The sequence below is a fragment of the Candoia aspera genome, chromosome 2 (assembly GCF_035149785.1).
Source record: "Candoia aspera isolate rCanAsp1 chromosome 2, rCanAsp1.hap2, whole genome shotgun sequence".
In the NCBI taxonomy this organism is placed as follows: domain Eukaryota; kingdom Metazoa; phylum Chordata; class Lepidosauria; order Squamata; family Boidae; genus Candoia; species Candoia aspera.
In genome coordinates, this window is record NC_086154.1 from 56,580,502 (window position 1) to 56,591,794 (window position 11,293).

At 38.2% G+C, this 11,293-nt stretch overlaps 1 protein-coding gene across 1 annotated transcript; it reads left to right on the plus strand.

The window, feature by feature from the left end:
* The first annotated feature begins 453 nt into the window (after positions 1-453).
* MUSTN1 (musculoskeletal, embryonic nuclear protein 1) lies at positions 454-10,464 on the plus strand. The gene is made up of 3 exons (XM_063291881.1): positions 454-635; positions 6,191-6,311; positions 10,038-10,464. The coding sequence occupies exons 1-3, from the start codon at positions 519-521 to the stop codon at positions 10,142-10,144; spliced, it is 345 nt and encodes a 114-aa protein (XP_063147951.1). The 5' UTR covers positions 454-518; the 3' UTR covers positions 10,145-10,464.
* The last annotated feature ends 829 nt before the right edge of the window (positions 10,465-11,293 follow it).

Consider the following 11,293-nt stretch of genomic DNA (forward strand, 5'->3'; position numbering starts at 1 on the left):
AACCTAAATAAAATCAGCGACAGCTAGTCTCATGTCATAAGTCAAAATGTGATATATAGATATATAGATATATAGATATATATATGGTAGCTTAGCAGTTCCTCACTGATTCGCCTGTGGAAAGTGCCTCATCCCATATAAACAACATGATGGATGTTCCCTGCTTGCATCCTGAAAGCAGGGAACATGGTTGATGATCAGCAAGTTTTTGTAGGTATTTTATTCTTGTACATTCATGAAGCATCTGCAGTATAAAAGCATTGCCCTTTAAAGCTATAAATGGATGGCCACAGGGCTTCCTTTGAAGACAAACTTGTTCAAACAGAAAGGACAAGGCTTCTGCATAGTTCTGCTAGCCCAGCTGTCTCTTCCTGTCACTTGTAATGTTCTCTCACTCCACTCATACAGTTTATTAAATGCTACAAACTTCAGTCATTGCTAAGAATAAACCTCTCAACAACAACGCGCTGTCAACCTTAAACACTCCAGAAGCTAGAGTGGGAAGATGACCATGTAGAATGACTTCATGGAAGAGCCTATATAAGCTAAAGGAAGTAGGTTACTGCAGCGTTAGGATATTAATCCAAAGGAACTACAAGCTTAGTATTTGTACAAGTGTAACAACAATGTCCCAGGTATGACTGGTTTTTGTTTCTTCTACTGCTTAATTTAGTTATTGCTAAGAGAAACTGCAACCCTGGTGGATTTAGTCACTGGCTGCAAATGAAAAAACTCATTATCTACTTTATTTTCCATCTCACTAATTTTCTGGTTGCACATCTTTGATTCAGTAAGGCTTTGTGAAAAATTAACTTAAAATGATTTTAAATTAGAGAAGTTTGAGAGAGTAACCAAAGTATGGCTTAGCTTTCTCTTTTTTCTCTCTCATGGAATACATTTAAGGCTATAGACCAGTGTTTTAACCGCTTCAGTCATATTATTCAATAAAATGCTTTTATTTACAGTTTGTGCAGAATTCTGCTTTGTTTACAACATGCAATAAATGTTGCTAAAAATATATTTTTTCCTTTTGCTTGAGGGTCTTGTTTGCTGAATGCAAGATAAAAATCTTAAGTGGTTAAAGAGCAGAAGGTTCTATTAATTTCTAACAGAATTAAGTTTATTTTGGCAGTAAACTTCTTACAATATTGAGATTAATTGTTTGATTAGATACCTGCAGAACTGGAGTTTTCTCCACTGAGTTGTTGTCAACCTAAAAAAGGATGAAAATGTAAAAGTATCTTGTATGTACATAAGGAACATTCATGTATAAAACAAAGAACTTCTTAATGCAAACAGAAAGATGGAAGGAAATCTGTGAGCAGGAACTTGCACACAGAAATGCATAGCAACTGTTCAGAAACTGCTGGAAGAGACTATCTAAAGAAGCATAGTCCTAAATCAGAGCTGAAAGCAGTATTGGAGAGCTTATACTGTTCATCAGTCAGTTTCAGTTAAGTTGTAGAACAGTTGGTAATTGGGTATGCAAGGATAAGAGAGGACTTTGGCAAAACCTTGCATGTTATTTCAATAACTTTGGGAATAATCTTACTCCATGGCAGGAGTTGTACTGCATGATGTCAGCAGACTGCTGATCTTGGACTGTGAGTGCCTTCAGTTGTACAGCTAGGAAAATTCAGTATCTTGTGAGAAAAGAGTTCAGGGTGGACCTGGCCTGAAGTTAATGCTGCTTGAAATTATTTAGCTGTTATTAGCATGATAAGGTACTCCAGTGGAATGGCTTCTCAAGTAGCCAAGGAGATTCTCTGTGTTGACCAACCAGATGTTGGTTCATGGGCAGAAAGTAATTTCAAAGAAGTAAATTTCTTAGAGTATGTGGATGTCATGTGGATGCTTTCAAAATGGAGTTCATGTGGTGACAAAGTATAACCTGGGTCCACCAGTATATGAAATCAACTTCTCCCCATCAAACTTCTAGGACAGTATTTCTCAACATTGGTGACTTCAAGGCTGTTTGGGGAATTCTGAGAGTTGAAGTCCACACATCTTGAAGTTGCCAACATTGAGAAACACTATTCTAGGACCTATATGGGAATTCCTTGGTCAACAGATGTCTGTCTCTGTTATTCTAAGCAATTACAGTAGAAGTAAACTATTCATTTTTAGGAGATTATGTTATTTGAATGATGTTGTTATTTCTCCCTTGGGATTTTTATTATAGGAAATGATTTGTTCCACTGAAACAGTAACAAGCTATTTCCATGCATGCTTTAAAAAGACAGAAAAACATATTGCTATCAACTTGTAGCTGTACTAAAATTCTTCAGAAGTTTTGCATTGTTCATTAAATATATCATGAATGGGAGATGTATGTCTGTACCAACCTCTACCTATTTTCAGTCATATTATTATAGCAAGAATTATGCTGGACAAAGATGAAATATTTTATATGGACATGGGAGTAAGTAGGAATGATGAATGACACCATTTCTTAAATCAAAGCAGTAACACTGAAATTTCTGTGGTTATTCTTTCACTTTATTGCCAAAATGAAAATTGGAAGACTTCTGTAGGGGCACATTAGAACACATCTGCTTTTCTGTTGTACTAAATGTTGACCAGTGAATAAAACATATCCAAGCTGTGTGAAGGTAAACAGCAAGGAACATAGCCTCTATTATTCCAGTGCATCAGTCTTTCCAACCTGGTATCTTGAAGTCCCCATAATGTCCAAACAGCATAGCAAATGGCTGTAGTTCTTAACATGACAGGAGTTGAAGTCCAATACTTTTAGAGGATATCAGGTTGGGGAAGTTGAGGTACATTATTCTCTTTCTACTTATTTATTGGCCATTAGTTGACAATTATGTGATTCTTTATTATGACATATAATGTCAAAGGATTTCTTCTCTCTCTTTTCACTTTTTCACATATATGTAGCTAAATTAAAGAGTGCAAAATGATGTAGTGGGAGGCTCTACTGTGCTCATGTCTGGTTTGTGGTTCCCTTGAGCATCTAATTTGCCATGGGTTGGGGAAAAAAGGCAGTGCTAAACAGACCTTGCTGTACTCTAAGAGGGCTCTCATGTTCTTTCACTTTGAGTTCATCTCATTTCAGCAGAAACTGTAATTTGATTATCTTTCTGATTCTGGAAGTATATTCCAAAACTTCTCTAGATACACCATGGAAGATACTAATTATCTTCATTCCTATTACTTCTTATAATACAACATGCATTACAGGTTCATGCAAAAGCTGATCCTAAAAGAAAGCACCATATTAAAGTGGGGATGGTAGACCAGCAGTCTGTAAATTGAGGATGGCTATCACAGCTTATGTTATTTAAAATGCAAGGAGGCAGACGGGTTATACTGTCTCTGTTCAATATTTTAGATTTCCTTGGCAAGACTTTCAGCTGAAACAGATGGTCTTCATTCTGCTGAGTATAAATCTGCAGCAGTGTATCTGACTGATTCTTTTTGTATGTGAATGATGGTTACTTAACTAAACTTAATCAACCATGATGTGCATGATGACATGGAGGCAGGTGGTGAATAAGTTCAATATCTATTTACCCATTTTAGGGTAAGCAGTGTTAGGCACCCTAACCCTAAGGAAACATAACTAAAATTAATTTGCACCAATTCCATTTGCTATGCCTCTCCAGAGGTTTCTATCTATGCAACCATACTTACTTCTACTGCAATAATACCCTGCTTAATTAAATGCCTTCTGTTCTTTAAATTCCTCATCTTCCTTTTTTGCAGAATCTCACCAACTCTATTCAGCCACATCTTTCTTGGTCTTCTCCTTCTTGATCTATTCAGTCCTTCGTATACTTGTTTTGCAATGCAGTTCTCATTCATTCTTTCAATGAGACAAAACAACTTCAATGTACTTTTTTCACACACTTTATTCACTTTTGTATTCAGTCTACATTAACTCAGCATCTATTCATTCTTGACTCTTACCTGTTCTTGTTATATCACACCTTTCTTAACTATCACATTTCAACATTTATGCTTCTCCTGACATACACAACTATCCACATAGCAAAGTGAGCAACAGCATTTTAGCTTCCTACAGAAACATTCATTTGTTGCAATAGAGCACATACCATCCACTATCATTCTAACAGCATTTGGACATCTTAAAATTTCTCTGTACACTTCCCCATCTTTAGTAAACATGCTTTCAAAATATCCAAATTCATGTACTTGCTCTAAAATTTCTCCATTTGTTCTATTTTCCTGTATAACACAAGGATCTCAGTCTTTGATAAATGTTCATATCCATACTCCACATTGCATCTAAAATTTGCATCTAATATTTTCTGCAAATCTTCAGGTTCTCACCTAACAACATGGTATCATCTGCATACAAAAATACATAATGTTCATGCCCTCAAATAACTTCTGATGTGATGTGCTCACAAGAATTTCTTGTTTATTTATCCAAAAATACATTAAATAGTCATGGGAACATAACACATCCTTTTATTATTCCTTGCTCAGTGCTGAACTATTTACTAACCATTCTATTTATTCTGGCACATGCTTTATTTCCATCATATTTCTCTCTTACCACATTCAACAACCAGTCTTCAACTCCATACTCACACAAAACAATTCTAGCCTATTCATTTATCATATCCTTTGTCTAAATCAACAAACGTACAATAAACTTCTATTCTTTCATCCATACATTTTTAAATGACAAAAATGCAAAAATCTGGTTTGCACACTGCTTGGCATCAAGCTGCACTGCACTCTCCATATTGTCCTACGATACATAATTTTAATAAATAAGACACTTTCATTGTCAGCTACAACTAAATGATAGTAACTACAGCAGGATTTCTACATTTAGTTGAGATGTCAGACAATGAAAATTTCTGTGCAGAGGTACCTAAAGATGCTTAAAATAAGGGTTTTGAAAGTTTAAAACAGTTGCCTTTTCAAGCTAATATGAGTCAGGCCTGTCCCCTTCTGCTCCTGTTCTGTATGGCTTAAGATTTTGCCATTTCTTCCTCATATACTAAGCTAGGTGGGCTTGCACTGTTTAACTCTAACAATACCAGAGAATTCACTTCCAGACTTTTTTAATGCCCACTTTTCATTCATTCTACTGGGAATTTAATCTTCTAATAGTTTTTCATACAGGACCCATATATTAAGGACCCAATCTTCTCTTTCATACAGGACCCATACAGGACCCAATCTTCTCTTTCTGCAGCAATTCTACTTACAAATCTTGTTTCTTTTACTTCTTTCCTTCTCTTCAAAATCCATACCTTTTTCCAGGATCCGCTCTGGACCTTCTCAAATAAGGGTTTGTCGCACATTCAAACCCTCACACCCCTTCACCCACACACATTCAGACCTTCACTAATTCTCTCAATCTTTAATCATAATCAAATCAATGATGCCTTTTTTATTTATATTGATTCCTTTGCTGTGTGTGCATATATATAGTTAAGCTTCAACCAAAAGAAGAGACTTTTTTCTAAGCAGATACTCACCAGTTATTCTCATTGATTCTTGGGTCTCTAATGGACCCAATTACTTTTGTTTTGTTTTGTTTTGTTTTGTTTTGTAGTTTCTCATTTCTACCCAGCCATTTTAGGTGGCTTTCAGACATTGAAATATAATAAAAAGTAATAAAATCCCAATAAAACAATGTACATAAAAACACTCATAAACAGAAGGCCTGAAGTCAAATCCCAGCAAAGTGATAGCCCACCATTACCACAAAGCTTCAAAAACAAACAGAATATGGTAATTTTTAATGCCTTGTAGAAAACCAGAAGCAGGCACACTTCCAGGGGCAAGGGGCTCCAGAGCATTTAATCCACCATGGAAAAGGTCTGTCCAGGCCCAGTTCTCCTTCCTCTCATGAGAGGTTGGGAACCTGACTGTCTCCTCCCTCAATAACTTCAGAGGACTGTGGAGGTTTTGGTTAAGATATCCTGGCCAATAGTTTCATGACAGTTTTCCTAACTGTTCCCTCCCCCCTATGTTAGACTCCAGATCATAGAATTGGAGTTAAATGTGGTTCTTTAAGCCTCTATTGGTGCAGGAATTCAAACTAAAGTGTTCATGACAGATAGTTTTCCACTCTCATTACCCTGCTAAAACAGCCTGATTGTCACGCTGGGCAGTTACACCTTTGTGACTACAACTTGATCTTACTACATTTTCTGCTACAAAGTGGTCTTTCTCTTTTCAGCCAGCTCCTGTGAAAAAGAAACGTCCTCCAGTAAAAGAAGAAGATCTCAAAGGAGCTAAAGGAAAGCTATCGAGTAACCAGGAAATCAAATCCAAAACCTATCAAGTCATGAGGCAGTGTGGTGAGCATGTGATGCTTCTGTGTGATTTTCATGCTGGATTTATTGCCGCAATGATGGCTGCTTCAGCTTTTTATCTTCTTGTGTCACAAGAAGATAAAAGTTTGCTTTGAGGTCCTGGTTTTGCTTTTAAATGGTATTTGTGTTATATTGTTTCTGTGAATTAAGCTCACTGAGGTAGCACAAGCCCTAATAATGTAAATTAAGAACTGAACTCTTGCCTTGAAAGGATGTATAATGGAGAATGTTCAACCTCTTTGGCTAAGATTAAACAAATTGCTTGGCCTACAGTGGCAGGGGATGTGGGGTGGAAAGTAAAATATGGAATAGACTGCTTCACAAATTTAGCCTGAGTGCAAAAGCCTCTAAGTGCCTGTATCTCTCTTCAGTTCCAACAACCACTACCTTGTGGTTGGAAAAGACACCTCCAGTTCATCCTCTCTTCACTTCTGACAAGCTGAGAACTGTTGGCAGCCATTGATCCTGCCAAAAGCCACACTATGTCCTTGCCAGAAAGAGTAAGGAAACCACCACACAGGTCTTTCCCAAATATATCATTGTCTCTAGTAGTAGCTGCTTATCCCTGCAATTTTCCTTCCAGGACGAGGCTAGAGAATTCTACTACTGATAGTGGATGATCATCTATTTTGTGTGCGTGTGTGTCTGTGTGTGTCTGTATTTGTGTGTATGTATGTATGTATGTATGTATATCCATATCCATATCCATATCCCTTTAGGCTACCCTTCCCATATCCTGCCATTTTCAGAAGTTGTTTTTTTTAATTGAAGTATATGAACCACTGGATCACACATTTTTTATATTCCCACACATACACACACCTCAAAAGGCTTCTCTTCTAAGAGCTCATCTTCGTATCCTGCTAGCCACTGCCTGAAGATGGCCCACTAACTGTTTTAAAGAACATGGCATCACCGTAGTCTAATTCCCAGCATACTGCAGAGACAGCCTACATCTGCTTTTAGCTGTTCCAACGCTGAAGTGATGTTTTCCCTCTTCTCCCAACACAAGTCTTACCATATGAACCATCTACAATGCCTCATTGATGATGCAGTGGATGACATGGTCAGGGGCTAGGATGTTCAACTCCCACTGGCCATTTTAGGCTGCTGTGGGAAGGCAGCTGGGCATTGTTTGCTGGGGCCATTCTGATTTTGGCAACCAGAGAGTCTGTTCTTTCAGACTAGGCTTTCTCCTGACATACAAAGGGTCATCTGTCCTCAGTTCTCCTGTCAGACTTGACAGTACAACCCCAGGCTGTCGGGGCTCAGAAAGGTGGCAAGAGGAGGTAGGAGGAGCCAGCTCTTTCCCCCCCCAGGTCCCTGTTGACATGGAGCTGAACTGTAAGATTAGAGACCTAGCAGGGAAAGGGTGGGTTCCCTGCAGTGAGCACTTGTCAGCCCCAGTCAGAAGCAGCTGAATCATGGATGGGGAGAGGATGCTCAGTGAAACAAGGAGACTCTTGCTTTACTGCACTGCCCTCCCCGCACCCCTGATCAGCTGCGGTGCCTGATCCACAGGGAGGGTTAGGGTTGAACAGTTTCTGGCTTTACTGGCAGCCCCAACTCACCCCATGGAGCTGACCTGTGAGGGTGGGGCTTCCAGATTAATCTCCTTGCAGATCAGTTGCAAGCTCAGTGCTGACCAGTCTGAGGAAGAGCAAACTGCATCTTCACGAGAGAGATTTCCTACCTACTTCAGAACCTTTGCCCCTACTGGCTTTTTTTCAAGGGAACTTAAAACATGGGTTTAAATGGAATTATTCCAGAATGGTATGAAACCCTGAAGGTAGCCAGACAAAACCTTAGAAGAGAATATCTGTAAGGTTGAACAGTGGAGTCCTTGGTGCTCTCTGAGCTTGGTTGTTTGTTTGCAGATGTTTCATTACCCGACTGGGTAATATCATCAGTGCTGGTGAATGTGGGGCTTGCTCCCTGCTTATATCCAGTAGCTTGCCCTGCCAGTGCTGGTTGGGGTGTGGCTTTCTCCTTGGTAGCTCCTTGATTAGGGTGTTGTTTTCTGCTTGATTGTTTGTCAGGTGCTGATCCCTGCTTATCTGGGTGTGGGCTGCTGGAGAGGATGTGTTGTGGTCCTTTTGTTTCCTTCTTAGCTTTTTATTGTCTCTTTTGAATGGTGTGTAAATGGGGTTTATCTCTATGTGTCTATTGATGAGGTACAAATTCTTAGAAAAAAAGGTTAATTTGGCTCTACTGTATTTAAATATCTTATACCATTTTAAGGCTACAAATCATTATTAAAATCAAGTTAATGTGTGAGTATCAACAGCTGTAAACAGCACACTCTGAAATATGAATTAAAGTCTATTACAGCCTTTTCTAGTCAATAGGAAATTTGTCCTTATTTAACAAATCATCTCTGACTAAATGTTAACAGTTTTATGTTAAGAGAAACCCAAATTTGGGATATAGGAGAAAGAGCCCAAAGACAAGGTCATTGCAGGAAAGATCCCCTATTCCTTAAAGCTTCTTCCTGTAATGCCCTGAGAAAGAACCAGAGGTACCAGAATACTTCTGCCCCACTCACTTTCCTTACTATCCATGATTCTCTGTAGTTTAATCTTTTAATCACAGAATTATTTTCTCAGAGAAACAGCTTCCCAAGATAGAGAAGGGTCATATTTTAGTTCAAAGTATTGTCATGTTTTGTTTTGTTTTTTTAAGCATTTATGAAATTTACAGATATAACCAGAAAAAAACAAGGAACACTATTTAAAAAGCAAGTTGTGAATAAAGAGGAAGTTTACAAGAAAAAAATTGAAATAACATTGATATAAATCTACATATTAAAATATCTATAATAGCTGAAATATATACAAAGTAATAAAATGCCTTCAGTCTTACAGCACAAATCCTAAACAAACTCATTAACCCCCTAGATTGGTATATAGGTTGTGAAAAAGAAGAAACAATGCTAATAATTATTAGTGTATTGATCATTTAAAAACAGAATTGGAAAAAGATGATTTAATATAAAACCTGAAAGTTCAGTTTTGTCTGGGTCTGATCAGTCAGAGGTTTACCCACTCTGCACTATGGAATGCTTTGGAGAAAGCAGTAAATCTCCTAAATAAAAATAATCTTCCAAAGTTCCCCATGTCCAGGGGCAACTTTTGGGGGAGAATCTGCTGTTCATCTGGATTCTTGAAATAATTCAGGAATAATTTATCCCCAGTCAGGAAAGGGTAAACGTAAGTACATTCCCCTGAAGTGATTCTGCTGTCACCATACTGAGCTGCCATCTTTTATATTTTAAATACACCTAGCTATTAACTGCAATACTTCTCTGCCTCTTATGCCCCTGGATCTTTATAAACAGAGCTCCAGTGATGAAGCCCAGGACTGCTGTGGAGCCCTCTGAAAGTTTCCACTGAACTGCAACTTTTAATCCAAAAACTATTACATATATACATTAACAATTACCATAAATTAACTCATTAAGCCAGATTGGGTATTTGCTCTGTTTCTGCCCACTTTGTGGTTTTAGTCCCACCTGATGATTAGAGTGCAGCCTATAACACTCTCCTCAAAGGCTGATGCATCTGAACAGGCTGCATGTTCCTGCTTTGAAATGTACACGGTGTAGACGCCAGTGGCATTGTGCTTATTATGAGGTGCTTCTGTTTGCCATAACTGCAACTGTTTGTGAGCCATTCTTGTCAAAGCATTAATTGGCTTCTCTTCTTTTTCCAGAGCACGCTGGCTCTGCTGCACCGTCGGTCTTCAGCCGAGAACGCACAGGAGGAGAAACAGTCTTTGACAAACCAAAAGCAGAGCCTCCAAAGAGTGTCTTTGGCTGACAGCCATGAGTATTCCTGGCACCCTTCACTTCTTGTCTTGTTTTCCCATATATCAGTCTTATTATTGGGCTATTAACTTAATCCTTCAGTCATGAATCAGTGAAAGAACTTGAATTGAAAGACATCCCTTCTTTTTATATATGATGGGATTTTTTTTCTTAGCTGTCCAGTAGATAATTCAAGTTATTGAGTTCAGGATGATATTGGAATGACCAATTTTGTAACAAAAATCCAGGATTCTTCCTTTTAAAGTTAGTGTTCCGCTTCTAATTGTGCTTATGGTGTTGTAGCATAAAACAAATAAAGCTTGGTGATTTTGAGTTTTGATTAAACTCTTGTTTCCCCTTGCAGAATAATCAGGGAATATAAATATAAGTCATTTATACAATGATTTCCCCACACAATTTGGTAGGATGTCCTTTGATTTCTATGGGAATAGAAATTTCTTTCTATGGGACAGCAACAAAGCTGAGCCTGGTTTAAATCTTCCCTGTGACAAAGCAACAGCCAAGGGCTTTCTTTTAACTTGTCACTCATTTCCACAGAAAAATAAAGCTCTGCCCATGCACCCATGCATGTTTGCCAAAATAAGAAAGTTTCTCCTTAAAGTGATCCTGGGTTGCTACTTCACAGATTGGCAAGACGTATGTACAAAACTCCTGGACAATCATCTTTGCCAGTGCAAACCTTGCTAAAGACCACCTTGCTACATATTGTGATTCCCTGTTCCAAAGGATTAAGGTACTGCAGTACAGTGGTACTTCTAAAGCTATTGAGGAAGTTTCAGAAAGAGCTTAACAGTCTTGCCTCTAAGCAGAAGGATTTGCTGCCTTGACATAATTACCTATGGAGGATGAGAGAAAGTTTGGAAATGGGACCAACTCAGAGATAAAATATTATTAGCTCTTAATTAATTTTCCCCAGGTCAGAGCCATCACCCAACTCAAGGACATTGGTGCACATTTCTACATGTGAAATAAGTATCACTGAGATCAACTTATTATTGCTGTTATTATGGTTGGTCACACAGCCTGCCAGACGTTTAGACTGGATTTGGCATCTTTGTCCACCTATCGAGTCCTTCCTTGTTGTTATTATTATATACACAACAATGTGAAATCACAGCTGCCAGTTCTTTAGCTGGTGTTG